The sequence below is a fragment of the Amblyraja radiata genome, chromosome 2 (assembly GCF_010909765.2).
Source record: "Amblyraja radiata isolate CabotCenter1 chromosome 2, sAmbRad1.1.pri, whole genome shotgun sequence".
NCBI lineage: Eukaryota > Metazoa > Chordata > Chondrichthyes > Rajiformes > Rajidae > Amblyraja > Amblyraja radiata.
The window spans coordinates 70,667,092-70,693,585 of record NC_045957.1 but is presented as its reverse complement, the minus strand read 5'-3'; the positions used below and the strand labels follow the sequence as shown (position 1 = coordinate 70,693,585).

Genomic DNA, 26,494 nt, shown 5'->3' with positions numbered 1-26,494 from the left:
ATTTTACTCTATGAACTACTTATTGAACTCGCGTATGGCTTGATTGAACACATATATACTATGATTTGACTGGACAAAATGTTTTTCACTATATCTCGGCATATGTGATAATTATTAATCAACGTTTAGGTGCTGAGAATCCATCCTTACTGACGACCGGTATTGAGAATTATAGTGAAGGATGTTTTGCTGACTTAAGTTTAAGGTCTTGTATGTGTATATTCACCTGAGAGGGCACAGGACTTTAAATTTATCATCACAGGAATACTCAATGGTGTAACAGTGTCAGTCAAGAGTTTGTGCTCAATAACCTTTTTATTCAGAGGGAGAGCACTGTGAGGACCACCAGAAAATGTAGCAACAAAATATTGTGAAGACAAAATAAATATTTAATGCACATATATATATACTTTAGCTATTGTGTAGTCTGGATTATCATTCAGATCACTCAACACAAATTGTCTTAATTCACGATTCAAAAAGATTACCCAATTGCAACTTTATTGTTCAAACCATAAGAAGGAATTTTGTGATAATTTCAAAAACAGCTGTTTTAAAAATAGTAAAAGGCAACTTGCAATGTAGTGGTGTTTATTCTGAGTTATCCTGGAACATTGCATCTTTGTCCCCATGATATGCTCACCTTGGCATAGTTTGTTGTCCTGATGAACCACTGTTTGAGGTACTTTTGTTCAACCTTTGCTCCAGAGCGCCAGGAGCAGCCATTTTCATCGACTTGCTCATCTGCCAACACTGTCTGATCTACTGGGTCCCAGTTGACCAGTCCCTGAAGAGCAATGGAAAATGCATTACAACATGTTGAGATTGAACGTATAACTCATCCACACGCAATGAATTCAGTTCACTGACAACAAACATGTGCAGTGGTAGGCAACCCGTGCTATGTGCAAGGATATTTTTTCCTCTCATAGGGAAAGGAATAAAGTGAAAGGGTGGAGAGAATTTTACCATATATTTTATTTACACAGAATTTGCTAACATCAACCAATCCAGCAATGGTCAGGAGGCTACTCTGATCATTGCTGGTCTAACTATTATTAAATCCGCAATTCTTCTTATAATAGTTTGACCAATAGCTTTCACCCTGGCACTGCTATTCAGCTGTTTGTTTGGAGACAACAACATTTGCTGTTCAAATAGCGGTGGCGATCTGGAAGGACTTTAAAGGCGGAACATTTTATCATTTGTTAAAACATTTTAACAAAATGGATGGACCTTGTTGCACTGTGGTTTCCAAAGCTATATATTTAAATCGGGGAACTGGGATGTCCTAGTTTTGTTCAACTGTGTGGACATGATGTGCTTTCCTTCCCTTCATGCCATAGGTTTCTAGTAACACACGATGCATACTTTTAAACTTAAGATGACATTGGATTGATCCCCAGATGTGGATATTTTAATTTCAACCACTTATACATTGTCAATATCACTTACAACAATCTCTGCCAAGCAGGTGAAATGTTAACCTTCCTAACTTTTATGTGTCTGTGTCTTGATGGCAACATTATGATTCATCAACACAGACTTAACGACCCAATATATGCTGCACTAGCGGCCACTAGCAATTGCACGAATGATCCCTGAGATATATAACACTATCACAATGAGTCACAGATCATCCATCTGCTCTGCAATAACTAAGATGTGTTGAAAGATTTCAAAGATATATATAACTTGAGTATTGGTTATGTTATATTTGCATCACTCCTTTGGAAGTTACTGAACAAGTAGCCTGAGGAATGGATTTTAATACAAAACTACAAGATCAAATCTCACCACTGCAGATGGAGAATTATGTTATCGGCGTTGGCGGCGCAACCGACGTCGCAGCGCCCTCTGCAGTCCGTCAGTTTTTTTATTTTATTGTCCTGTTGAGTGTATAGTTTGTTGTGGGTTTTTGACTGTGTATGTGTGGGGGGGCAGAGGGGTGGGTGGGGGAAACTTTTAGATCTCTTCCCTGTACGGGGACCCGACCTTTTCCCTGTCGGGTCTCCGTTGCCGTTGGGGCCTAGCACCGTGGAGCGGCCTCCAACCGGAACGACATCGGGACCCGGAGCAGGGCCTTACATCGCCCGGCGCGGCTTTAAGTGGCCGTGGGACTTGCTAGCGCCCGCCGGGGCCTTTGACTTTGACTTCGGGAGAGGAATGGAGAGCAGGGAAGAGACAAGACTTTGCCTTCCATCACAGTGAGGTGGAGATTCACTGTGATGGATGTTTGTGTAAATTGTGTTGGGTGTGTGTCTTGGTTCTTCTCTTGTATGACTGCAGAAACCAAATTTCGTTTGAACTTCATGTGAGGTTCAAATGACAAATAAACGGTATTGTATTGTATTGTATTATAATTCCTAATTCAATAAATCAGGAATATGAAGCCACCATCAGAAATTATTACCAAAAAATGATTTTATAATTGCCACTGCGATTCCTCATGCCTTTTAGAGAAGGAAATATACAATTTTTTCAGCCCTGCCAGTGGTTGACTATTCTGAGGAGAAATGCCAAGTAACTTAATGCATGAGCAATTAGGGGGAAGATAATGAATATAAGCCTTACAATCAAAGGTCAAATTTCATTAATCAATAAAAACTCACTTCTTTTTGGTAAGCCATGCCAGCCACAAACAGCTTGAGAAAGAGGAATTGTGTCCACTTGTAATAGTCAGACTGGCATGTGGTCACTTCCTAATAGGAGAAAGAGAAGAACAGATCAAAATACAAGGAGAAAAAAATGACAACCTCTTTCAAATTACATTGTTTAGTTTAGTGTAGATACAGCGCGGAAACAGGCTGTTCGGTCCACCGAATCCGCACCAACCAGAAATCCTGCATACTAATACTATCCCACACACACTAGGGACAATTGGACATTTATACCATCCAATGAGCCTTCTAACTTACACGTCTTTGGAGTGTGGGTGGAAACCGAAGATCTCGGAAAAAAACCCACACGGTCACAGGGAGAACAAACAAACTCTGTACAGACAGCATCCGTAGTCAGGATTGAACCCAGGTATCTGGCGCTGTAAGGTAGCAACTCTACCGCTGCGCCACCGTGTCACCCATGTATCCACTTGACAATCCTAGTAAAATCATCTTCCAGCAAAAAAGAAATTTCACCCATTACTTTCAAGCTGGCTTTCTGAAATAGCTCCTTGTCAGCTGTGCCTCAATGGTAAACCTCTCCTTTGTCAGAGTGTTTAAATCTCACTCCAATGAAGAAGAACAAAAATGTAAGCTGGCATTTGGGTATAGCGCTGAGATAGTGCAGCATTATCTATTAGCTGAGTGTCTTACTGAGACATCTTCAAATCACTCAGGAAAATAGTTACACATTCTATGGCAGAATAAATAAATATGTCTCTGTTCTATAAAGAATAGACATATATTGGTATCCAATGTTTACCCATCATTCAACAATTTGTGCTGGCAATTAATTTGTAGTGTGGATTTCGAGCATTATTGAGTGAATACAGAAGTCTGGAACTGTCGTCTGCTCCAAAAATAAACATTTAAAGTTTTCAATCCAGAAATGACCACAAGAATCCAAAGATTAACCTATGGTTCTAATCAGATTCCTATAGATTGCTAGCTTTTATCTATACATAACTAAAACTCTGATCTTGTTATCTTCTGGTTTGCGCGGTCATTCCATTTGCGCAAAATCGGTACACGATAGCGTTACGATTTTCGCCAGCTTACTCAGTTTTCCTCTGCCGCGATTGCACCAAGTTTCGTTCCGATCGGGGGTCAAATGTAAAAGTTAGCAAGGTTTAAAAGTCGCGGGTGCACAGATCGATCTACTCTCCTGCCAGTTGGAGCCGCGTGGATTGGTCTTTTATCCTGTCACTCCGCGGGAGGCTCAGCCCCTTCCTGCACCATTGCGTCTTTACTGGAGCTGAGGGTGGCCGGCGGAGTTCTCCAACCAGACACAATTTTCGGAGGGACCGGAAGCGGCCCAACCCGGCGCGGAGTCAGAGGTGTTGCCAAACAGAAACTCTGATCCTGGCGGAGGAGAACGTCCAGAGACCAGAGCCCACTGTGAGTCCACATCGCCTGCTGTGAGTCCTCCAGTCCTTTCCCCTCTGGTCCCCCTTGCTGGCTCCTGCCCCCTTCCCCCGTGATACCCCGCTCTCCTCCACGACCCCCGTCTTTTCTCCAAGCTCTCTCCCCACACCCCCCACCTCCACACCCCCCTCCTCTCCCGCCTCCACACCCCCCTCCTTTCCCGCCTCCACACCGCCCCCCCCCCCCACACATCACCCCTCTACGGCTCCACAACGCTCGTTGCCCCCCTCCCGCACAATCCCCACTACCACCCCCCTCCCGCTCCCCCCCAACCCTCCCCACAATCCCTCACAAACCCCCCCCGGCCCACATACCCCACCCCTCACCCACACACACCCCTGCCCCCATAACCCCCCCCCCACCCACAACCCCCTCTGCCCACACACCCCACCCTACACATCTCCCCACACACCCCTCCTCCCTGCCCCCAGACCCCTGCCCCTCACAAACCCCCCTTACCCCCACCTCCACCCAACAACCGCCCCGCCCACACCTCCTCACCCACACCCCCCTCCTCCAACAACCCCCCCACCCACACACCCCTCCCCCCTGCCCACACTCCCCTCCCCAAACCCCCTCCGCCCACACACGCGTTGGGAATATTGCGTTGGGGAATGGGTTGCGTTGGGGGACCAGGCCTCCCGTGTGACTGGGACCCAACAGGTCCGACTTAGTCTAGTAATCTATATATGTGAGCATTAAGATCCTACACCGTTTTTCCATTATCTATCCTGTATGCTTAAAATAATTCAGTTGTACTTTTGTTTGTGGTTTTACACCATTTGCACCACAGTAATATATTAACAAGTCGTGGAAATTACATTTGAATAACTCAGCATGGCATCAAACCAGAAAATCGAGAAAGCAGCATCACGAGGCCACTCATGTAAGTTTTACACTGGCTTCGCAATTTTCATCATTTATTCTTTTTTTTCTTTTTTTTTTCTTCTTTTTTTTTTCTTTAATTTTATTTTTATTAGAAGTACAGTAAATTACAGTAATACACATCACATATATCTTATTACATTTTGTTGTACCACTTCGTTTTTCGATCTTTAAAAAAGGTAGAAATAAGATGGAAATTAGCCACTGGCTACAATCTTGCATATTACATGCAAATGTTTTATTAATATGCACTGTCCCAAATAAAATCAAAATCAAATAAAATCAAAATCAAAAGAAGTAAGGAAAGTGAGCAAGAATCGTGACGGTGCAGGAAAGTGTTGGGAGAAGAAAGCCCCTTAGGGAAGAAGTTAGAGAAGGAAGTAAAGAAAGGAAATAAGACCCTAGAAAGAAAAGAAAAAAAAGGAAAAACAATCGCTCTATTGTAACACAAAACTCCGCAAAAAAAGGATATACCAACCGTATTTAAAAAAAAAAATATTTTATACCCCCTGTTACCAGATCCTGGTACCATTTATATTTTAAATTACTATTGCACCTTATGCTTGTAATAGTTCTGTAAATGCAGACCACGTCTAGGAGGAGTCTCATCTCTTCCAAGTGTAGTGTTTCGAACATGTTTGAAATCCACATTTTTATTGTTGGTATTGGAGCATTTTTCCAAAATTTGAGTATAAGCTTTTTTCCCATTATTAGCCCGTAATTAAGTAAGTTCTTTTGAAACACATTTAATTCGGGGTTACCTTCCGATATTCCAAAAATGATCCATTCTGCTTTTGGTACAAGTTTTATTTTAAATAATTTTGTGAAGATTTCAAATATTTCGTTCCAGAATGTTTGAATTTTTATACAGAAAACAAAAGAGTGCGCTATGTTAGCTTCTTGTGACTGACATTTATTACAAATGGGTGAGACATTGGGAAATTTTTTATTTATTTTAGTTTTTGAATTGAATTTTATATTGAATTAGAGTATGTCGTACGTTGATCGAGCATTTATGCATATATCATCATTTATTCTTAAATAACAATTTCAAAACTAACTGTAACCAACTCACCTTATTCCAATCAAAGCACAGACCAAGTCTATGAAGTTGCTCTTTCATGTGTGCAATGTTACTGGAAGGAAACAGATCATATTTATTTAAAGTACAGTAATATTTTTTGTCAGAGTATATCCAAAGATACTTTGTTGCATGAAGTAGAAATTAAAATTAAAATTTTAGATAATCTGGCACGTATTGAGCATTTCTTTAAAAGACAAACAACCAAACATAAACATAATGAACAGGAGACGCCCAACTGCTTCTGACTAGCTCCATTATGCACCTTAAGAACCCTTTCCCAACATTTCCTAGAACCATAATTCCCTGAGAAGCCAACGGAATATTTTTTGACCAGTCAGAGTTAGGGGAGTCCAAAGGTTCTGGAAGATTTACAATCCTCCGAGTGAAGATCAATCTTTTCATTAAAAAAACAGGCACCAAGTAAGTGTGTTACGTCAGGATTGAGACTTGGGTAGGTTTAACCCCCTTGTCCCACTTTCCCGAGTTACTCACGAATTCTCCCGAGTTTTCCCCTCGATTCAAACTCGGTGAATGTCCGTAGCGAGTCCGTAGCGAGTATCCGTAGGAGTCCGTAGATATTTCGTAGCGGCTCGTAATGCCAGCCGTAGGTACTCGGGGCATCAGGTAAGTCGGGTCGTTTTTTCAGCATGTTGAAAAATGTCCACGAGTAAAAAAAATAGCCCCGAGTACCTACGGCTGGCTATTACCGTAAACCTCAGAGTTTGAATCAAGGGGAAAACTCGGGAGAATTTGTGGTAACTCAGGAAAGTGGGACAGGGGCTTTACTGGTTAAGGAACCTATATAAACATATGCTGAAATCCACACATCCCAAATTCAGATAATTAAAGTCATGGATTTCCTTTAGCGTTAAATCAGTACACATCAATATATGGCATTCTGCAGTGCCTTCCTTCTAACTATAACACAGAAATTAGCATAGAGTGGGAAATATTCTTTGTTGACATGCTTGAGTGCAACAGCAACAACATTCAAGTAGTTTGACAGCGTTCAGAGCACTCCAGTCTGCTTCTCCCACTAATCTATTAACTGTTTAATATGTCTAAAATCGTAGCCGCAGTGTGAACTATCTAAAGGATGTGCTGTAAAAACTCAACAAAGCTTCCTGTGCCTTTTCTTAATGGATCGACTGGGCTTATATTCATTGGAATTAATGGGTCGACTGAGCTTATATTCACTGGAATTTAGGATGAAAGGGGATCTTATAGAAACGTATAAAATTCTTAAGGGATTGGACAGGCTAGATGTAGGAAAAATGTTCCCGAACTTGTGGGAGTCCAGAACCAGGGGTCACTGTTTAAGAATAAGGAGTAGGCCATTTAGGACTGAGATGAAGTAAAAACCTTTTCACTCAAAATGTTGCGAATCTGTGGAATTTTCTGCCACAGAAGGCAGTGGAGGGCAATTCACAAAGCAGGAACAGGGTACTGATTCTGGATGATCACCAGTCTGAAGACTTGACATGCTGTCTCATCTAAAAGTTTGGTTTGTCCTTTTATTATACATTTTTTCTGTTTTCCTCATGTTTTAAACTGAACTGAAAACCAGGAAACACTAAGCAGCTCATGGCTGAATTATTGGTGAATCTTTTTTGAATGTGTGCTTGGTATACTTTTAGGATCACGGAGAAGCTTAGTCCCCTGACTTTATGGTTATCTTATGCTTTTGCAATGTGCTATACTTGAAAGTAACTTGCAAGTAACTACGCAGCAGAGGTGGTAAAACCAGCTGTCTACACCTTGTTTTAAAAATTCATTCTGTCACTGCCTCGTTACACAACCTTTCATTATGTAAACTAGCTGGACGTGGCTCATTGGCAACAGCTAGATTTTTTTTTATACTTTCGAATGTCATGAAAATTATTCATTTGGGAGTCTATAAATGGTCATGTCACAACAAGATCATACAGCAGACATTACAGTAATGTCATGAACATCTTTAGTTCGTTTTTTTTGGTCACGTGTACCGAGGTACAGTGAAAAGCTTTTGTTGCGTGCTAACCAGTCAGCAGAAAGACAATACGTGATTACAATCGATTCATTTACAGTGTATAGACACATGATAAGGGAATAATGTTTAGTGCGAGGTGAAGCTAGCAAAGTCCGATCAAGAATAGTTCAAGGATCACCAAAGAGGTTGAGAATAGTTGTATCTTTAATATCGGCTTCCGCTCTCTGTCTAATTACAATTCTTGCTCTAATTCTTGCTCTTTTCTTATCTTTGCCATCAACATGCTGGAATAGTCTGCAGCTTTGTGCTCAGCTTACGTATACATGTTGATGCCAAATAGAAATATTCAGACAAAGGTGAATCAGAAGTGAAAGGATCGCTGGCCTTGTCCAAGGCCTTGATTTCAGCTTCCCATCCTGTACATTTCATTGAAATATAGTACCTGGGCTTGGAGTGCACCAAGAATGCCATTTTCATTGTCATGCAGCACAGAAACAGGCTCTTCTTCAGCCCAACTCGAACATGACAACTACGATGCTTCATCTAAACTAGTCCCACGTTTGGCCCATATCCCTATAAAACGTTCCTATCCATGTAAACTCATTCCTATCCTGTACATATCGTACAGGATAGGAATGAGATGTAATGTTATTTATTTGGACCACATTTCTCAGATAGATAACTGTACAAAAATAGTGATTTAAGTCTTCATCCGGGTTTATCTAATCATACCCTGTAAAAAGTGCTAAGAAATCCCCCGGGGCCCGGGGAGCCGTTGGTGAGAGGAGGAGTTGCCTGGAGCTAGAAGGATTCTGGTGGAAGCCTCTGATTGGTGGAAGAGGATCAGAGGAAGCAGCTGATTGGCTTGTATCCCGGGTAAGGCTTTATTGTATTCGGATAAGGGGGAGAATGAGGGCCAGGGCAGTTTACTGTTCTGGATGTCAGATGTGGGAGGTCATGGAGTCTGAGTGCTCTCCAGACGTCCACATCTGCGCCAGGTGCGTCGAGATGGGGCTCCTAAGGGACCGCGTTAGGAACCTGGAGCAGCAACTCGATGACCTCTGTCTGCTCAGGGAGAGCGAGGAGGTCATAGAAAGGAGTTACAGGGAGGTGGTCACTCCAAGACCACGGGAGACAGAAAACTGGGTCACAGTTAGGAAGGGCAATGGGCAGAGGCAGGGACTGGTGAGTACCCCGGTGGCTGTACACCTTGAAAATAAGTACTCGTGTTTGAGTAAGGGTGGGGGAGACAGCCTACCTGGGGGCAGCAACAGCGGCCGGGCCTCTGGCACAGAGACCGGTCCTGTTGCTCAGAAGGGTAAGGAAAAGAAGAGGAGGGCAATTGTAATAGGGGACTCTATAGTCAGGGGGTCGGATAGGCAATTCTGTGGACGCAGACAGGAGTCCCGGATGGTAGTTTGCCTCCCTGGTGCCAGGGTCAGGGATGTGTCTGAACGTGTCCAAGAAATCCTGAAATGGGAGGGAGAGGAGCCTGAGGTTGTGGTGCATATAGGTACCAACGACATAGGTAAAAAAAGAGAAGAGGTCCTGAAAGAAGAATTTAGGGAGTTAGGTAGAGAGTTAAGGAGAAGGACTGGAAAGGTAACAATCTCAGGATTACTACCTGTGCCACGCGACAGTGAGAGTAGGAATGGAGCGAGGTGGAGGATAAATGCGTGGATGAGAGACTGGTGCAGTGGGTATGGATTCAAGTTTCTGGATCATTGGGACCTCTTTTGGGGAAGGTGCGACCTGTACAGAAAGGACGGGTTGCACTTGAACTCAAGGGGGACCAATATCCTGGCGGGGAGATTTGCAAAGGCTACTGGGGAGACTTTAAACTAGTATGGTTGGGGGGAGGGACTCAAATTGGGAAAGCTAGCAGTCAGTGTGTGAAGCAGGGGGCAGAGAATGGTAGCACTCTGACCCAAAATGTAGGGGAGAGAGAAGAAAAAGAAAATAATCAGAGAATAAGAGAGGGTGGGTTTCTTAAATGTGTATATTTTAATGCTAGGAGCATTGTAAGAAAAGTGGATGAACTTAGAGCCTGGATTGACACCTGGAAGTATGATGTTGTGGCGATCAGTGAAACATGGTTGCAGGAGGGCTGTGATTGGAAACTAAATATTCCAGGATTTCATTGCTTCAGGTGCAACACTTATAGGGGTGTATTATAGACCGCCAAATGGGGAGCGAGAATTGGAAGAGCAAATATGTAAGGAGATTGCAGATATTAGTAGTAAGCACAAGGTAGTGATTGTGGGAGATTTCAATTTTCCACACATAGACTGGGAAACACATTCTGTAAATGGGCTGGATGGGTTGGAGTTTGTAAAATGTGTGCAGGATAGTTTTTTGCAACAATACATAGAAGTACCTACTAGAGAAGGGGCGGTACTGGACCTCCTGTTAGGAAATGAGATGGGTCAGGTGGCAGAGGTATGCGTTGGGGAACAGTTCGGGTCCAGTGATCACAATACCATTAGTTTCAATATAATTATGGAGAGGGACAAAACTGGACCTAGGGTTGAGATTTTTGATTGGAGAAAGGCTAACTTTGAGGAGATGCGAAAGGATTTAAAAGGAGTAAATTGGGACAGTTTGTTTTATGGGAAAGATGTGGAAGAGAAATGGAGTACATTTAAAGGTGAAATTTTAAGAGTACAGAATCTTTATGTCCCTGTTCGGTTGAAAGGAAATCGTAAAAATTGTAAAGAGCCATGGTTTTCAAGGGAAATTGGACACTTGGTTCGGAAAAAGAGGGAGATCTACAATAGTTATAGGCAGCATGGAGTAAATGAGGTGCTTGAGGAGTATAAAGAATGTAAAAAGAATCTTAAGAAAGAAATTAGAAAAGCTAAAAGAAGATATGAGGTTGCTTTGGCAAGTAAGGTAAAAGTAAATCCGAAGGGTTTCTACCGCTATATTAATAGCAAAAGGATAACGAGGGATAAAATTGGTCCATTAGAGAGTCAGTGGCCAACTATCTGCAGAGCCAAAAGAGATGGGGGAGATATTGAACAGTTTCTTTTCTTCGGTATTCACCAAGGAGAAGGATATTGAATTATGTGAGGTAAGGGAAACAAGTAGAGTAGCTATGGAAACTATGAGGATCAAAGAAGAGGAAGTATTGACACTTTTGAGAAATATAAAAGTGCATAAGTCTCCAGGTCCGGACAGGATATTCCCTAGGGCATTGAGGGAAGTTAGTGTAGAAATAGCAGGGGCTATGGCAGAAATATTTCAAATGTCATTAGAAACGGGAATAGTGCCGGAGGATTGGCGTACTGCGCATGTTGTTACATTGTTTAAAAAGGGGTCAAAGAGTAAACCTAGCAATTATAGACCTGTTAGTTTGACGTCAGTGGTGGGCAAATTAATGGAAAGAATACTTAGAGATAATATATATAAGCATCTGGATAAACAGGGTCTGATTAGGAACAGTCAACATGGATTTGTGCCTGGAAGGTCATGTTTAACTAATCTTCTTGAATTTTTTGAAGATGTTACTCGGGAAATTGATGAGGGTAAAGCAGTGGATGTTGTGTATATGGACTTCAGTAAGGCCTTTGACAAGGTTCCTCATGGAAGGTTGGTTAAGAAGGTTCAATGGTTGGGTATTAATGGTGGAGTAGCAAGATGGATTCAACAGTGGCTGAATGGGAGATGCCAGAGAGTAATGGTGGATGGTTGTTTGTCAGGTTGGAGGCCAGTGACGAGTGGGGTGCCACAGGGATCTGTGTTGGGTCCACTGTTGTTTGTCATGTACATCAATGATCTGGACGATGGCGTGGTAAATTGGATTAGTAAGTATGCAGATGATACTAAGATAGGTGGGGTTGCGGGTAATGAAGTAGAGTTTCAAAGTCTACAGAGAGATTTATGCCAGTTGGAAGAGTGGGCTGAAAGATGGCAGATGGAGTTTAATGCTGATAAGTGTGAGGTGCTACATCTTGGCAGGACAAATCAAAATAGGACGTACATGGTAAATGGTAGGGAATTGAAGAATGTAGGTGAACAGAGGGATCTGGGAATAACTGTGCACAGTTCCCTGAAAGTGGAATCTCATGTAGATAGGGTGGTAAAGAAAGCTTTTGGTGTGCTGGCCTTTATAAATCAGAGCATTGAGTATAGAAGTTGGGATGTAATGTTAAAATTGTACAAGGCATTGGTGAGGCCAATTCTGGAGTATGGTGTACAATTTTGGTCGCCTAATTATAGGAAGGATGTCAACAAAATAGAGAGAGTACAGAGGAGATTTACTAGAATGTTGCCTGGGTTTCAGCAACTAAGTTACAGAGAAAGGTTGAACAAGTTAGGGCTTTATTCTTTGGAGCGCAGAAGGTTAAGGGGGGACTTGATAGAGGTTTTTAAAATGATGAGAGGGATAGACAGAGTTGACGTGGAAAAGCTTTTCCCACTGAGAGTAGGGAAGATTCAAACAAGGGGACATGACTTGAGAATTAAGGGACTGAAGTTTAGGGGTAACATGAGGGGGAACTTCTTTACTCAGAGAGTGGTAGCTGTGTGGAATGAGCTTCCAGTGAAGGTGGTGGAGGCAGGTTCGTTTTTATCATTTAAAAATAAATTGGATAGTTATATGGATGGGAAAGGAATGGAGGGTTATGGTCTGAGCGCAGGTATATGGGACTAGGGGAGATTATGTGTTCGGCACAGACTAGAAGGGTCGAGATGGCCTGTTTCCGTGCTGTAATTGTTATATGGTTATATTATAAATGTCTTTGCTCTTGAACTCCAGCTGCAGTACACTAATCTATTCGGTAACCTTTTAAAACATCCACTAAATGATCAATTAAGGCAGCACATGGTCATGATGTACTTATTACAATGGTTACTTTTAGTAAAGGTCCTGGTGGCACCAGTATCAATTATTGTGAGGAAAAGCAGCTCTGCTAAGCATCTAACCAGAACTGATGTTTAGTTCATAGCTCAAGGTCACAGCTCACAAAAGCAATTCCCCCACACAGCCAGAGGCAACAATGCATGCACAAGATTGCAACCAAGGGACTCCCTTCTTTTTGTGATCAGAGATGGAATGAGTCCTCCAACAGAGGAGCCTTCATCTTTGAATGGATTGAAAACGGGGAGGGGGTTGAATAATATGTGTAGCGAGGTCAGGCACATTATGTGGAATTTACAGCAGAGAAACAAAAACATTCAGCCCAAAAGATCATCTCAAGAGTCTGCTCACACAAATCTTTGAAATATCCTTCCATCACAGAAAATGCTGGGAATACTTAGCAAAATAGGCAGTGAGAAAAAGAGTTAACATTCACTAGAATTCTTGCTCTTTCCACATTACTGCCTGACCTGCTACATAACCTCAGCATGTTCTGTCTTTATTACAGATTTTCAGCATCTCCATTTTTTTTGCTTTTTGACATATCCTTCCATTCCTGCATCATTCATACACGTCATCTCTGGAGAAAAGGAATAGGTGACATTTCGGGTTGAAATCAAAGTTTCTCAACACAAAATGTCACCTGTTCCTTTTTTCCAGAGATGCTGCTTGACCCGCTGAGTTACTCCAGCATTTTGTGTCCATCTTCGATGTAACCCAGCATCTGCAGTTCCTTCTTACTCATTCATACGCACGTTCGGCTTCACCATAAATGCATCAGTACTACTGTCACCAAGCAACTGCCAAAAGTTGCACCCTCTACTGAGAAGGACCAGAGCAGCTGATGCCTGGGCTGTAAACCCCCCTCAAAGACATGTATCATTATCCATTATCATCTTTTCATTGCCGCAGGATAAAAATTCTGGGAAATCCATTCCTAACCTTTGAGACCCTTTGCCCGACAGAAAAAAATGTCAAGGTGACAACTTATTGTACCAGTTTCAAAGAGAACATACTGAAAATCTTACCATAAAACAGAAAATGGGGAATAGCTCCCCAAGTATATTTTCGTACTAATTTATGCAATTTTATACACTTGCTTTACCTTTTTGTCCACTCTTCTGGATCCAAGCCACGCTCAATTGCAGCATTTTCTGCCGGCAAGCCAAATGCATCCCATCCCATTGGATGCAAGACCTACAATTGACACAACCAAGTTACAATCCCTTAGTTATTGAAGTAAGTAATGCTTTTCCTTTAAATGTCTTTGCAGTTCTCTGTGATGTACACAGTTACAGCCAAGTTCTTTTACGAGAGTTTTATTGCTAAGATATTCTACACGAATCATATACATCTAATCTATTTTATCAATTAGGAAGGATGTCAAAGGTTATGGGGAGTGGCAGGAGAATGGGGTTGAGAGGGAAAAATAGATCAGCCATGATTGAATGGCAGAGTAGACCCGATGGGCTGAATGGCATAATTCTGTTCATATGTCTTATGGTCTTATCTTCTCACCTGCTTTAAAATATTAGTAAGTCAAACCATTCCAGATAATTCTGGAAAAACTAGTAGCAGGAAACTTGCAGACTGTTATTAAAGTTATTACTGAAGCCGCGGTCTGCGGAGCTTCTAGCCGTGGGCGCAGTGTGGACTTTAAGAGCTCCGACCATCAGCCTGCGGCTTATAACATCGTGAAGCCCCGGTGTCCGGTAGGAAGCTTTGGGACCTCCAAGCCACGGAGTGTCCATCCGTCCCGACATTGGAGTTTCGGGCATCCTGACAAGAGCGCCTGTACATAGCGGTGACTACGGATGGTTCATGGCCCCGACCACAGATGAACAAACGAGGAGGATTGACAAAAGTTATTGCCTTCCACCACAGTGAAGAATGTTGATTCCACTGTGGTGGATGTTCATGTTATATTCTATTGTGTATTGTGCTCTTTTGTTTGTATGGCTGCATGGTAAGTCAAGTTCCACTGTACCTTAAATGGCGCATGTGGCAGTAAATGTGAACTTGAACTTGAACTTAAAGCCCATGTGTTTCGCTGACACCCTTGAGTGAAGGAAATATGCTGTCCTTCCTCAGTGCTGTCCTTCCTTCCTACTTTTGACACCATATCCATAGCAACAAGGCCAACTCTTAACTATCCTCTGAAACGACCTTCAATTCAAGAGAAATTACAGATGGAAAATAAGTATTGACCTTATTGGTTATGCCAACATTATATGAAGAACATTTTCAAAAGATCAAAATCTTTTAAAATGAAATTAAAACATTGCCTCAGACTTCACAGTATGATCAATGTTTTCTTGCACGTAAATTTTGAATTCCAGAAATATGTATGCTTGGATATGTTTTTACATGACAACTGTTGTATAAACAGAAGACAGATAATGGATTCCATGTTAATATGAGAGAGCAATTTTCTATTAATTACATCTATATGCGTTTCATTTAAGGGGAAGCACGGTGGCACAGCGGTAGAGTTGCTGCCTTACAACGAATGAAGCGCCGGAGATCCGGGGGAAGTGGGGCTGGGGGGAAATGGTACTTCGAAGGGCTACAGGGGTCCTGCGATGTGTGTGAAGGAGGAAGTGTAGAAACAGCTGTTATGTCTCCTGCAGTTGCAAATAGTAGTTTAGTTTAGAGATACAGCGTGGAAACAGATCCTTTGGCCCACCCTGTCTGTACTGACCAATGATCACCCATACACAAGCTCTATCCTACACACTGGGGACAATTTATAGAGGCCAATTAACCTATAAAACCGGCACGTCTTTGGAATGTGGAAGGAAACCGGAGCGCTCAAGGGAGAACGTACAAACTCCACACAGACAGGACTCATTGTCAGGATCGAACCCGGGTTTCTGGTGCTCTAAAGGCATCAACTCTACTGCTGCGCCATTATTCAGCCGATGGCACAGAAGTTTGCAGATGGCACAAAAACCATGGAAGGACCTTCACAGTGCACAGTGGGAGTGTTGTAGGGCAGAGGAGAGGAATATAAATACAGTCTGAAGAAGGGTCTCGACCCGAAACGATTCAATTTCATTGTTGTAAGCTGCCCAAGCGAAATATGAGGTGCCGTTCCTCCAATTTATGTTTGGCCTCACTCTGACAGTGCAGGAGGCCCAGGACAAAATGGTCAGTATGGGAATGGGAAGGGGAGTTAAAGTGCTTGGCAACCAGGAGATCGCATAGGCCAAGACGAACTGAGCGGAGGTGTACAGCAAAATGATCGCCCAGATACCGCTTGGTCTCGCCGATATATAGGAGTCCACACCTAGAACAGCTGAGGCAGTAGATGAGGTTGGCGGAGGTGCAAGTGAACCTCTGCCTCACCTGAAAGGACTGTCGGGGTCCCTGGATGGAACCGAAGGGAGGACAAAAAGGAACAGGTGTGGCATCTAATGTGGTTGCAGGGGAAATGTGTAAGAAGGAATTGCAGATGCTGGTTTGAACCAAAGATAAAATGCTGGAGTAACTCAGCGGGACAGGCAGCATCTCTGGAGAGAAGGAATGGGTGAAATAGGGTCTCAACCCAAAACATCGCCCATTCCTTCTCTCCAGAGATGCTGCCTGTCCCGCTGAGTTACTCCAGCTTTTTGTGTCTATGTTTGGTTGCAGGGGAAAGCACTTGGGGAGATGGGGGTGATTTGGGTTGGAAGTGATGAGTGCACCAGAGAGTTGAGGGTGGAACAGTCTCTGTGGAAAGTGGAGAGTTGGAGATGGGAAGATGTGACAAGTGGTGGGATCCGTTGGAGGTGGCGAAAATGGAGGAGGGGAAACATAATCCTTTGACTGATCCTCACAAATAGTGAAAGGCCTGGAGAGAGTGCATGTGGAGACGATGTTTCCACTAGTGGGGGAGTCTAAGGCCAGAGGTCATAACCTCCGGATTAAAGGACTTTCCTTTAGGGTGGAGATGAGGAGAAATTTATTTAATTAGAGGATGGTAAATCTCTGTGGAATTCATTGCCATAGAAGGCTGTCATTGGATATTTTAAAAGCAGAGATAGATAGATTCTTGATTATAGAAACATAGAAAATAGGTGCAGGAGTAGGCCATTCTCCTGCACCGCCATGGCTGATCATCCAACTCAGTATCCTGTACCTGCTTTCTCTCCAGACCCCCTGATCCCTTTAGCCACAAGGGCCACATCTAACTACCTCTTAAATATAGCCAATGAACTGGCCTCAACTACATTGGATTAGTACTGATGTCAGGGGATAGGGGGAGAAGGCATGAGAGTGGGGTTAGGAAGGAGAGAGAGATCAGCCATGATTGAATGGTGGAGTAGACTAGTTGGTCCGAATGGCCTAATTCTGCTCCTATCACTTATGAACATGACATTTTCGCCACCTCCAAAAGACACCTTTATATCTTGATTAAGAAAGCTTTTTTGGACACATTTAATAAATTCTACCCCATCCATGCCCTTTACATTATGGATGATCTCGTTAATATAAAGAAAATTGAAATCTCTAACTAATATGATCCTATTACTTTCACAGCTATCTGCAACCTCCCTACACATTGTTTCCTCTGATTTACGCTGACGATTGTGAGGCCTATAATATTATCTCATTAATGTAATTATTCCCTATTTCTATGTTCTATCCATATAGCCTCACTGGATGATTCGCAGAGAATATCCTTTCTGATACTTAGTTACTGTATGTCCTCCCTGTCAAATAGGCACCCCCTGTTTCCTCCTCTATCTCTATGTGATGCATCTCTATCACATCTGTAGTATCTATACCCTGGAATATTGAGGTGCCATCCATGCCCTTCTCTCAACCATGTTTCTGTTACGGCTATAATAAAAAAACTACGTTAAAACTTAGAATAGAGGGGTATGGATCAGGTGCAGGCAGATGAGATTAGCATCATCTTCGACACAGACATTGTAAACTGAAGGCCGTGTACCCATGCTGTACATTTTCTATGTTCTACAGTGCTGTCCATAATGTTTAGGACAAAGACACATCATTCATTTATTGGCCTCTGTACTCCACAATTTGAGATTTGTAATAGAAAAAAAATCACATGGTTAAAGTGCACATTGTCAGATTTTATTAAAGGCCATTTTTATACATTTTGGTTTCACCATGTAGAAATTACAGCTGTGTTTATACATAGTCCCCCCATTTCAGGGCACCATAATGTTTGGGACACATGGCTTCACATGCGTTTGTAATTGCTCAGGTGTGTTTAAATCCCTCCTTAATGCAGGTATTAATGCAGCACCTAGTCTTCCTTCCAGTCTTTCCATCATCTTTGGAAACTTTTATTGCTGTTTATCAACATGAGGACCAAAGTTGTGCAATGAAAGTCAAAGAAGCCATTATGAGACTGAGAAACGAGAATAAAACTGTTAGAGACATCAGGCAAACCTTAGGCTTACCAAAAACAACTGTTTGGAACATCATTAAGAAGAAAGAGAGCACTGGTGAGCTTACCAATCACAAAGGGAATTGCAGGGCAAGGAAGACCTCCACAGCTGATGACAGAAGAATTATCTCTATAATAAAGGAAAATCCCCAAACATCTGTCCGACAGATCAGAAACACTCTTCAGGAGACAGGTGTGGATTTGTCAATGACCATTGTCTGCAGAAGACTTCAAGAACAGAAATACAGAGGCTACACTGCAAGGTGCAACCAACTGGTTAGCTGCAAAAAATAGGATGGCCAGGTTACAGTTTGCCAAGAGGTACTTAAATGAGCAACCACAGTTCTGGAAAAAGGTCTTGTGGACCAAACAAATGCCTCAAAACTAATTAGCCGGCGTTTCATGCTACAGCAAGACAATGATCCCAAACATACTGCTAAAGCAACAAAGGAGTTTTTCAAAGCTAAAAAATGGTAATTCTTGAGTGGCCAAGTCAATCACCCGGTCAGAACCCAATTGAGCATGCCTTTTATATGCTGAAGAGAAAACTGAAGGGGCCTAGCCCCCAAAACAAATATAGGCTAAAGATGGCTGCAATACAGGCCTGGCAGAGCATCACCAGAGAAGACACCCAGCAACTGGTGATGTCCATGAATCGCAGACTTCAAGCAGTCATTGCATGCAAAGGATATGCAACAAAATACAAAACATGACTACTTTAATTGACATGACATTGCTGTGTCCCAAACATTATGGTGCCCTGAAATGGGGGGACTATGTATAAACACTGCTGCAATTTATACATGTTGAAACCAAAATGTATAAAAATGGCTTTTATTAAAATCTGACAATGTGCACTTTAACCACATGTGATTTTTTCTATTACAAATCTCAAATTGTGGAGTACAGAGGCAAATAAATAAATGACGGGTCTTTGTCCCAAACATTATGGATGGCACTGTATAGTCTGTGAAATTATTATAGAGGTGATCTGCTGATCAGATTGAAACAGAAAGGGACTCCAAGAAATAAGGAAATGTTTTTTTGTTTTTTTAAGATGGCTATTTTAGCCTCCCCCTTTGTGGTTGCCTCTGCCAAACACCTCAGTATGAAGGTCCAGAAACTGGAAAGGTTGCTGGTCTCTGGAAATAAAAATTGTTGGAGGTTTCAAGCATCATAATGACAATTATACGTCACTATCCATGAAATTAGGTAGACTTTATAACCTGGTTACATCCAAATGTTGGATTTAGTACCACCTCCTGAAATTACTGACTAAAGAAGATAGTTACTGAAAAGATATTTTAAAATTGCTTGCATATGCAGCTAAGCCTGTGCAGCACACAATAACATTAGCAATCAGCGCAAAAATGTGGCCAGATTCTCTGCAGATTATATCCTTTTGTTTTCCTCATTCTTAATAAACTCATTACACATATCCTTTCATTATCAAGCCAAGAGGCTTTCAATGCCTCTTGGCTTGAGGAATATGTTCTAACTTAAGCATTATTTATCATTTGGACCTGGCACAAATAATAAAGACAGAAATGAAAACAGCCTGAAGGTAAGTGAAGGCCATTGAGAGCCAGAGATTTCAAATGGTTGATTGACATTAATCCATATTATTAAGAATAATGCTAGATTACATAGTGCATTAAAGGTTGATGCTATCATCCAATAAGCATGTTCATGTCATCAGAGTAGATTTAGGACCATCGAGTCTACTCCCCCATTCAATCATGACTGATCTTTCTTTCCCTCTCAACTCCATTCTCTTGTCTTCTCTGCATAACCTTTAACAGCCTTACTGATCAAAAATCTGACAATCTCCGCTTTAAAAATACTCAATGACGGCCTCCACAATCGTCTGTGGCAATGAATTCCACAGATTCACCACCCTCTGACTAAAGGACTTCCTCCCCATCTCTTTTCTAAAGGTACGTCATTTTATTTGGAGGCTTTTGGTCCTAGACCCTCCCACTAGTGAAAACATCATCTCCAGATGAGGAAGTTCGGCATGTCCCCAACAACTTCTACTGATGTGCTGCAGCAGGATGTATCTCAGCATGGTCTGAATAGAGTTTTATCCAAGATGGCAAGAAATTGTAGAGAATTGCTATCAAAAGTGCTACCCTTATCCAAGCACTCATACACCTCATCTCTGTGAGGCCATAAATAGGACAGTAGTTTTAATGCGCTCCTGACAATGACATAGAGGCAGGAAGGAGAATATTTAAATTACATTTTCTAATTTTTACATTTTTGCATATTAAGTCTTGCAGTAATCTGCGGAATTGGTCATGGAGATTCAGCGACATGTACTGTTGTTGATTCCCTTCCTTCCTCTCAACAGTTTTAGTTAGCTTCCCATTGATAACCATTTTGGGTTTGGCATTGCAGTATTCTTGCTGTAATACTTATCCATGCTAAAAACCATCCACTGCATGCAGATATCCACTTTCAGAGCTGGCACTGCCCGCCATTTGTTTTTAATCACACAAGTTTGCAATAGCTGAACATGTCTTTTGTACACCCTTATAGTTTCTGCCAGCACATATGTCTATTTGCCTTAATTTTCCTACCTCCGCAGATAAGTTACTGGATTGAGATACATATTATCAGTGGGCATCCTCAATGGACAAATTACTGATAAATATGAAGCACAATAGCCAACATTGACTTTTGCTGGATTGCATTTGCAGTTGTTCCTCACATAAAACTAGGAGCCATAAAGCCATACAACATGGAAACAGGCCCGTTGGCCCAACTTGCCGATGCCGACCAAGACCTCCTATCTACACTAGTCCACCTGACCATGTTTGGTCCATGTCCCTCTAAGCCTTTCCTGTTCAAATGTCTTTTAAATGTTGTTCTAATACCTGTCACACCTACCTCCTCTGGCAGCTCGTTCTGTATCCCCACCACCTTCTGTGTGAACAGGTTGCCCTTCAGGTTTCTAATAAATCTATCATAAACCGATTATCTCTGGTGCTTGATTCCCCTTCTCTGGGTAAGACTGTGCGTTTACCATATCTATTCCCCTCTTGATCATATATACATCCTCTATAAGATCAGCCTCAGCCTCCTAGTCTCCAGAGAATAAAGTCCTTATCTGCCCAACGTCTCCCTATAGCTCAAGCCCTCAAGTTCTGACAACATCATTGTAAAGCTTCTCTGCACTCATTCTAGCTTAACAACATCCTTCCTATAGCAGGGTGAACCCACTACTCTAAATTTGGCCTCACCAATATCTTGTACAACTTCTACTCAACCTAACCCAACTTCCATACTCACTACCCTTACTAATGAAGGCCAATGTACCAAAAGCTTTTTTGACCACCCGATCTACCTATGACACAACTTGCAAGGAATAATGTACCTGCACTCCTAGATTCTTCTGCTCCACAACACTCCTGAGGGCCCTGCCATTCCCTGTAAAGGCTATGCCCTTATTTAACTTCCAAAATGCAGTGTCTCGCATGAGAATTCTGCATTTATGTGGAGTCTTTATGTGGTTGGTTGCCCATAACTAGAGATGTTCTGCAGGGGTCGGTGTTGGGGCTGCTACTATTCATGTAGTATATCAATGATTTTGATGAAACAATTGAAGGCTTTGTGGTCAAGTTTGCAAATGATAAGATAGGAGGAGGAGCAGGTAGTGTGGAGGAGGCAGGTACTCTGCAGAAGGACTTGGTCAGGCTGGGAGAGCAGGCAAAAAAAATTGCAGATGGAATACAGCATAGCAAAGTGTGCAGTCATGCATAGACTATTTTCTAAATAGGAAGAGGATTCAGAAATCAGAGAAAAATCTATCCACACTTTATAGCTCTGCGAATCTATGATTCTAATCTAAAACCAAATTCTTAGAGATAATGTAGAATAATAAAATGTACAGATAATTCAATAACATTTATTAAGCAAAATTATACAAAAATGTTGGGCTGCATATCTTGATTCTACATAAACTTACACTAAAACTATGAGCGAAAAGCAAAAGTGCAGATCGTAGACATCTGAAAATATTTAGATGTTTACTCAAAATATTTAGCAGGCCAGGTGCTGTATGTGGAGTGTGTATCAGGGACTTTCATTAGAACTAGGTAATGTTAGAAATCAAAAATATTTTAAAATACAGAGAAGGGGAAGGATGAGTCCAAAAGAGATTGAATGACAAGGCATACAATGTCAGTCAATAAACTTTAGCTTATTTGAGCTGATCAGCTTCGTGCGATTTAGTCATAGTCATCGTGACATGGAGCATGGAAAGAGACCCTTCGGCCCAACTTGCTCATGCTGACCAAGATATCCCATCTACAATAGTTTCACCTGCCATATGCCTCTAAACCTCCCCAATCCAAGTAACTGTCCAAATATCTTTTAAATGTTGTTATAGTACTTGCCTCAACTACTTTCTCTGGCAGCTCGTTCCATATACTCACCATTCTCTGTGTTAATATGTTGCTCCTCGGATTCTTATTAAATCTTTACCCTGTCACCTTAAACCTATATCCTCTGGTTCTTTATTTCTCTACCCTGGGTAAAAGACATGATCGTATACACCTCTTTCAGATCTCCCCTCAGCCTCCTGCAAGCCAAGGAATAAAGTTTTAGCCCACCTCGCCTCTCCCTAGGTCTCAGGCCCTCAAGTCCTAGCACCATCCTCGTAAATCCGCTCTGCACCCTTTTCAGCTAAACAACATCTTCCCAATAGCAAGGTGACCAAAACTGAACACAATACCCCAAATGTGGCCTCGTCAATGTCTTGTACCATTGCAACACATCCCAATTTTTATACTCATTACTTTGGCTGATGAAGGACAATGTGCCAAAATCCTCCTTGACCACCCTATCTACCTGTGACGCCACTTTCAAGGAACTATGTACCGGCACTCCTAGATGGCTCTGCTCGACAACACTTCCCATCAATGTGAGGGTCCTACCTTTGTTTGACTTCTCAAAATGCAACACCTCGCACTTATCTACATTAAACTCCAGTAACCATTCCTCAGCCCAGTTGCCCAAGTGATCAAGATCTTACTGTAATATCCGATAAAAGTCTTCACTAAGCCCTTTAGTGTCATCTGTAAACTTACTAATCATGCCTTGTGCATTCTCATGCAAATCATTGATCTAAACCACTAAATCCCCTGTCCCACTTAGGAAACCTGAACGGAAACCTCTGGAGACCTTGCGCCCACCCAAGGTTTCCGTGAGGTTCCCGGAGGTTTTTGTCACTCTCCCTAATGGTCGAAAGTGGTTTCCGCGTAGTCGAGCTTCTTCTGTTCCAGCGATTATTTCAAAAAATTCAAAACCGGCCTCGACTAAAAATAGGTTGCCGTTTTTAAAATTGGTAATTTTTTATTCGAAGCCGGTTGCGATGCTAGTTGAAGGTGGTTACCGGAGGTTGCAGGTAGTGGAAGGTAAGACCTCCCTGGTGGAATAAAACTGGGTGAAAAAAAGGTTAATATTAACATAAGCATGTGACCTCTGTCACTCCTGGGCGTGCTCAATCATAGTTGCAGAGTTCTTTTAGCAGAGAAAAGTTGTTTTTTCTTACAATAAAATGCCTCCCAGTTTTTTTTTGTTTTTTTTTTTTAAAATCATTCTGAACCATGAGAGCAGGGAAGGAACAAGTTAGGTGGATGTTACTAAAAGTACCTACTGCTGTCAGCAACAGCCCTTTTGCTTCATCAGCCTTTCAAGAAAGGCAGAAGAGAAAGCACAAGGGTGAAGAGGAAGCAGAAGAAGAGGTGTCAGTGGGTGAAGCCCTTCTTGCAAAGAAGATTGATGCTTTGACAGTATGATAACCTGATGAATGTGCTACAAGAGGAGGATTTGTCTGCATTTAAAAACTTTCTATGAATCACACCCGAGCTGTTTAATGAGCTGAAGGAAACTGTGGGTCCCCTGCTGGAAATAAAGGAGACCTATATGAGGAAGCCACTGGAACCAGGACTGCGCCTAGCCATCACACTCCGCTAATTGGCATCAGGGGACTCTTACAAGAGCCTCAGCTACAACTTTCTTGTAGCCCACAACACTATCAGTAAGATTGTACGAGAGCCTGTGACGCAATCATTGACATATATGGGGATAATGTGATCGACTGCCCCAGAATACCAAATGATGTTCTGTGTGATGAAAGGCTGATGAAGCAAAAGGGCTGCTGCTGACAGCAGTAGATGTACTTTTAGTAACATCCACCTAACTTGTTCCTTCCCTGCTCTCATGGTTCAGAATGATTTTTTTTTTAAAACCTGGGACTAAAAAATTACCGATTTTTAAAACAGCAACCTATTTTTAGTCGAGGCCGGTTTTGAATTTTTTTAAATAATCGGCGAAACATAGAAGAAGCTCGACTACGCGGAAACCACTTACGACCATTAGGGAGAGTGACAAAAACCTCCGGGAACCTCATGGAAACCTTGGGTGGGGCGTAAGGTCTCCAGAGGTTTCCGTTCAGGTTTCCTAAGTGGGACAGGGGCTTTACAGCAATGGGCGCAGCACCAACACCTGAAGCATACCACTAGTCACAGGCCTACGGTCCAAAAAAAAAACCTTCCACCATCACCTTTTGAAGAAGGGTCCCGACCCAAAGCATCACCCAACCTTTTTCTCCAGAGATGTTGCCTGACCCCACTGAATTACTCCAGGATTTTGTGTCTATCTTCTACCATCACCCTCTGCTAATCCAGTCGGCTAGCCCTCACTGGATCCCACATGAAATAACTTTCCAGAGCAGCCTACCATGCAGATAAGTTCATTTTATAAGTATAAACAAGTAAAGAAACATCACAATTTTTCTCCCCACAGGACCATAAACAATAAATGCCATGGAGCGACAACTCCAAAAACACTTAGATGATTTTTTCGGCGACTGTCATAGCCTTAGCAGGTAGCCGAAAACAGCCGACTGGACCCCCTGTACGATAATGTCTACAACAAGTTACCTCCTAGTCGACGGCAAGCTACCGACAACCGGCGACCCATGGGACGTCCACCTACGACCACACCTACGACAACCTATGTCCACCCGCAACAAGCTACGACAAGGTAAGACAATTCAGTCGCCGGTACCTGTCGCCGGTTGATGTAGGTCGTCGCCAATGGAATTCACCAAAGTCAGCACCGGCAACAACCTACGTCACCCTGGCGGTAGTGCTACATCAGGCTACAATCGTTGGTGTCAAGCCCATGGGCACCAACTGGCACCGAAAAGTTTTGAACATTTCAAAATCCAGGGGTGACCAGAAAAAAGGTACGATTCTTTGGGTGACTGAGGAGACCATACAGGTGTCACCCCGGCGACCATGTGGCGACAGCCTAGTCGCCTAAAAAATAGCCTAAGTGGGACAGGAGCATCAGACAGATATTCCAGTGCAATTAGTTACCTGAAATCCACGCATTCTCTGGAAGTGGGCCATTGTGTCACTGATGGTGTACACTCGAACATGCCCCATGTGGAGATTCCCAGAAGGATATGGGAACATGGAAAGCACATAACACTTTGGCTTTGATTTCTGGGAAGAAAATAAAAATGATCTATAAATTATTAAACAACAGTAATTCAGTCTTAAGCTTATGATCATTCACTAGAGCATATGTTATTTTTCCAATGGAAATTAGGAATGGAATGTAGATTAAATAGTTACCACATAATAATGAAGCTGCTTCTGGTAATTTATTGTATACCTAGTTAACTTGGGGCACCTCAGCAGATAACACTACAGTCACAATTTTTATTTCCAAATAAAAATCCATAATACACATATATACAGATATAATATTCAATTCAAAACAAAGTCAAACACAACTCTTAAAATGAACTTAAATTCCACACAAGTTCTGTTGAAAGGTCATTGATTTAAAATGTTAACTTGAACAAAAAATTAATTAATGATGGAGGTACTGTACTGAATTAGAATGCTGATAAGAGAAACTGTTGAATTCAACACCAAATCAGGAAAGTATCCTGACTGTTTCATTGTGACCTGGAACAGCAGTTCCAACATACAAGTACGCAAGAGGTTGCAGGGAGAAGTGAACTGAACTTGGTGCCTCATGGACACCGCCCTCCCCACCCTTGAAAGCAGCTACATGAGCCTCATCTACCTTAAGGCGTCAGCATGTACCATTAAGGGCCATGCCATTTCTCAGCGTTACCATCGTCAGACAAGAGGCACAGGAGCCTGAAGTTGCCCACCACCAG

General features: G+C 42.2%; 1 protein-coding gene across 4 annotated transcripts in view; it reads right to left on the bottom strand.

Moving 5' to 3' along the window:
- Positions 1–26,494, bottom strand: part of lars2 (leucyl-tRNA synthetase 2, mitochondrial) — a 90,872-nt gene that overhangs the window by 59,380 nt on the left and 4,998 nt on the right. For 3 of the 4 annotated variants that reach the window (XM_033048553.1, XM_033048543.1, XM_033048532.1), the window contains exons 3-7: positions 25,677–25,805; positions 13,990–14,081; positions 6,046–6,106; positions 2,613–2,702; positions 644–787 (exon numbers count right to left, since the gene is read on the bottom strand). In XM_033048553.1, the coding sequence (XP_032904444.1) occupies positions 644–787; positions 2,613–2,702; positions 6,046–6,106; positions 13,990–14,081; positions 25,677–25,805 (516 nt within the window). Of the gene's footprint in view, positions 1–643; positions 788–2,612; positions 2,703–6,045; positions 6,107–13,989; positions 14,082–25,676; positions 25,806–26,494 lie in introns of those variants that run through there. The other variant, XM_033048560.1, reaches the window with a different exon arrangement.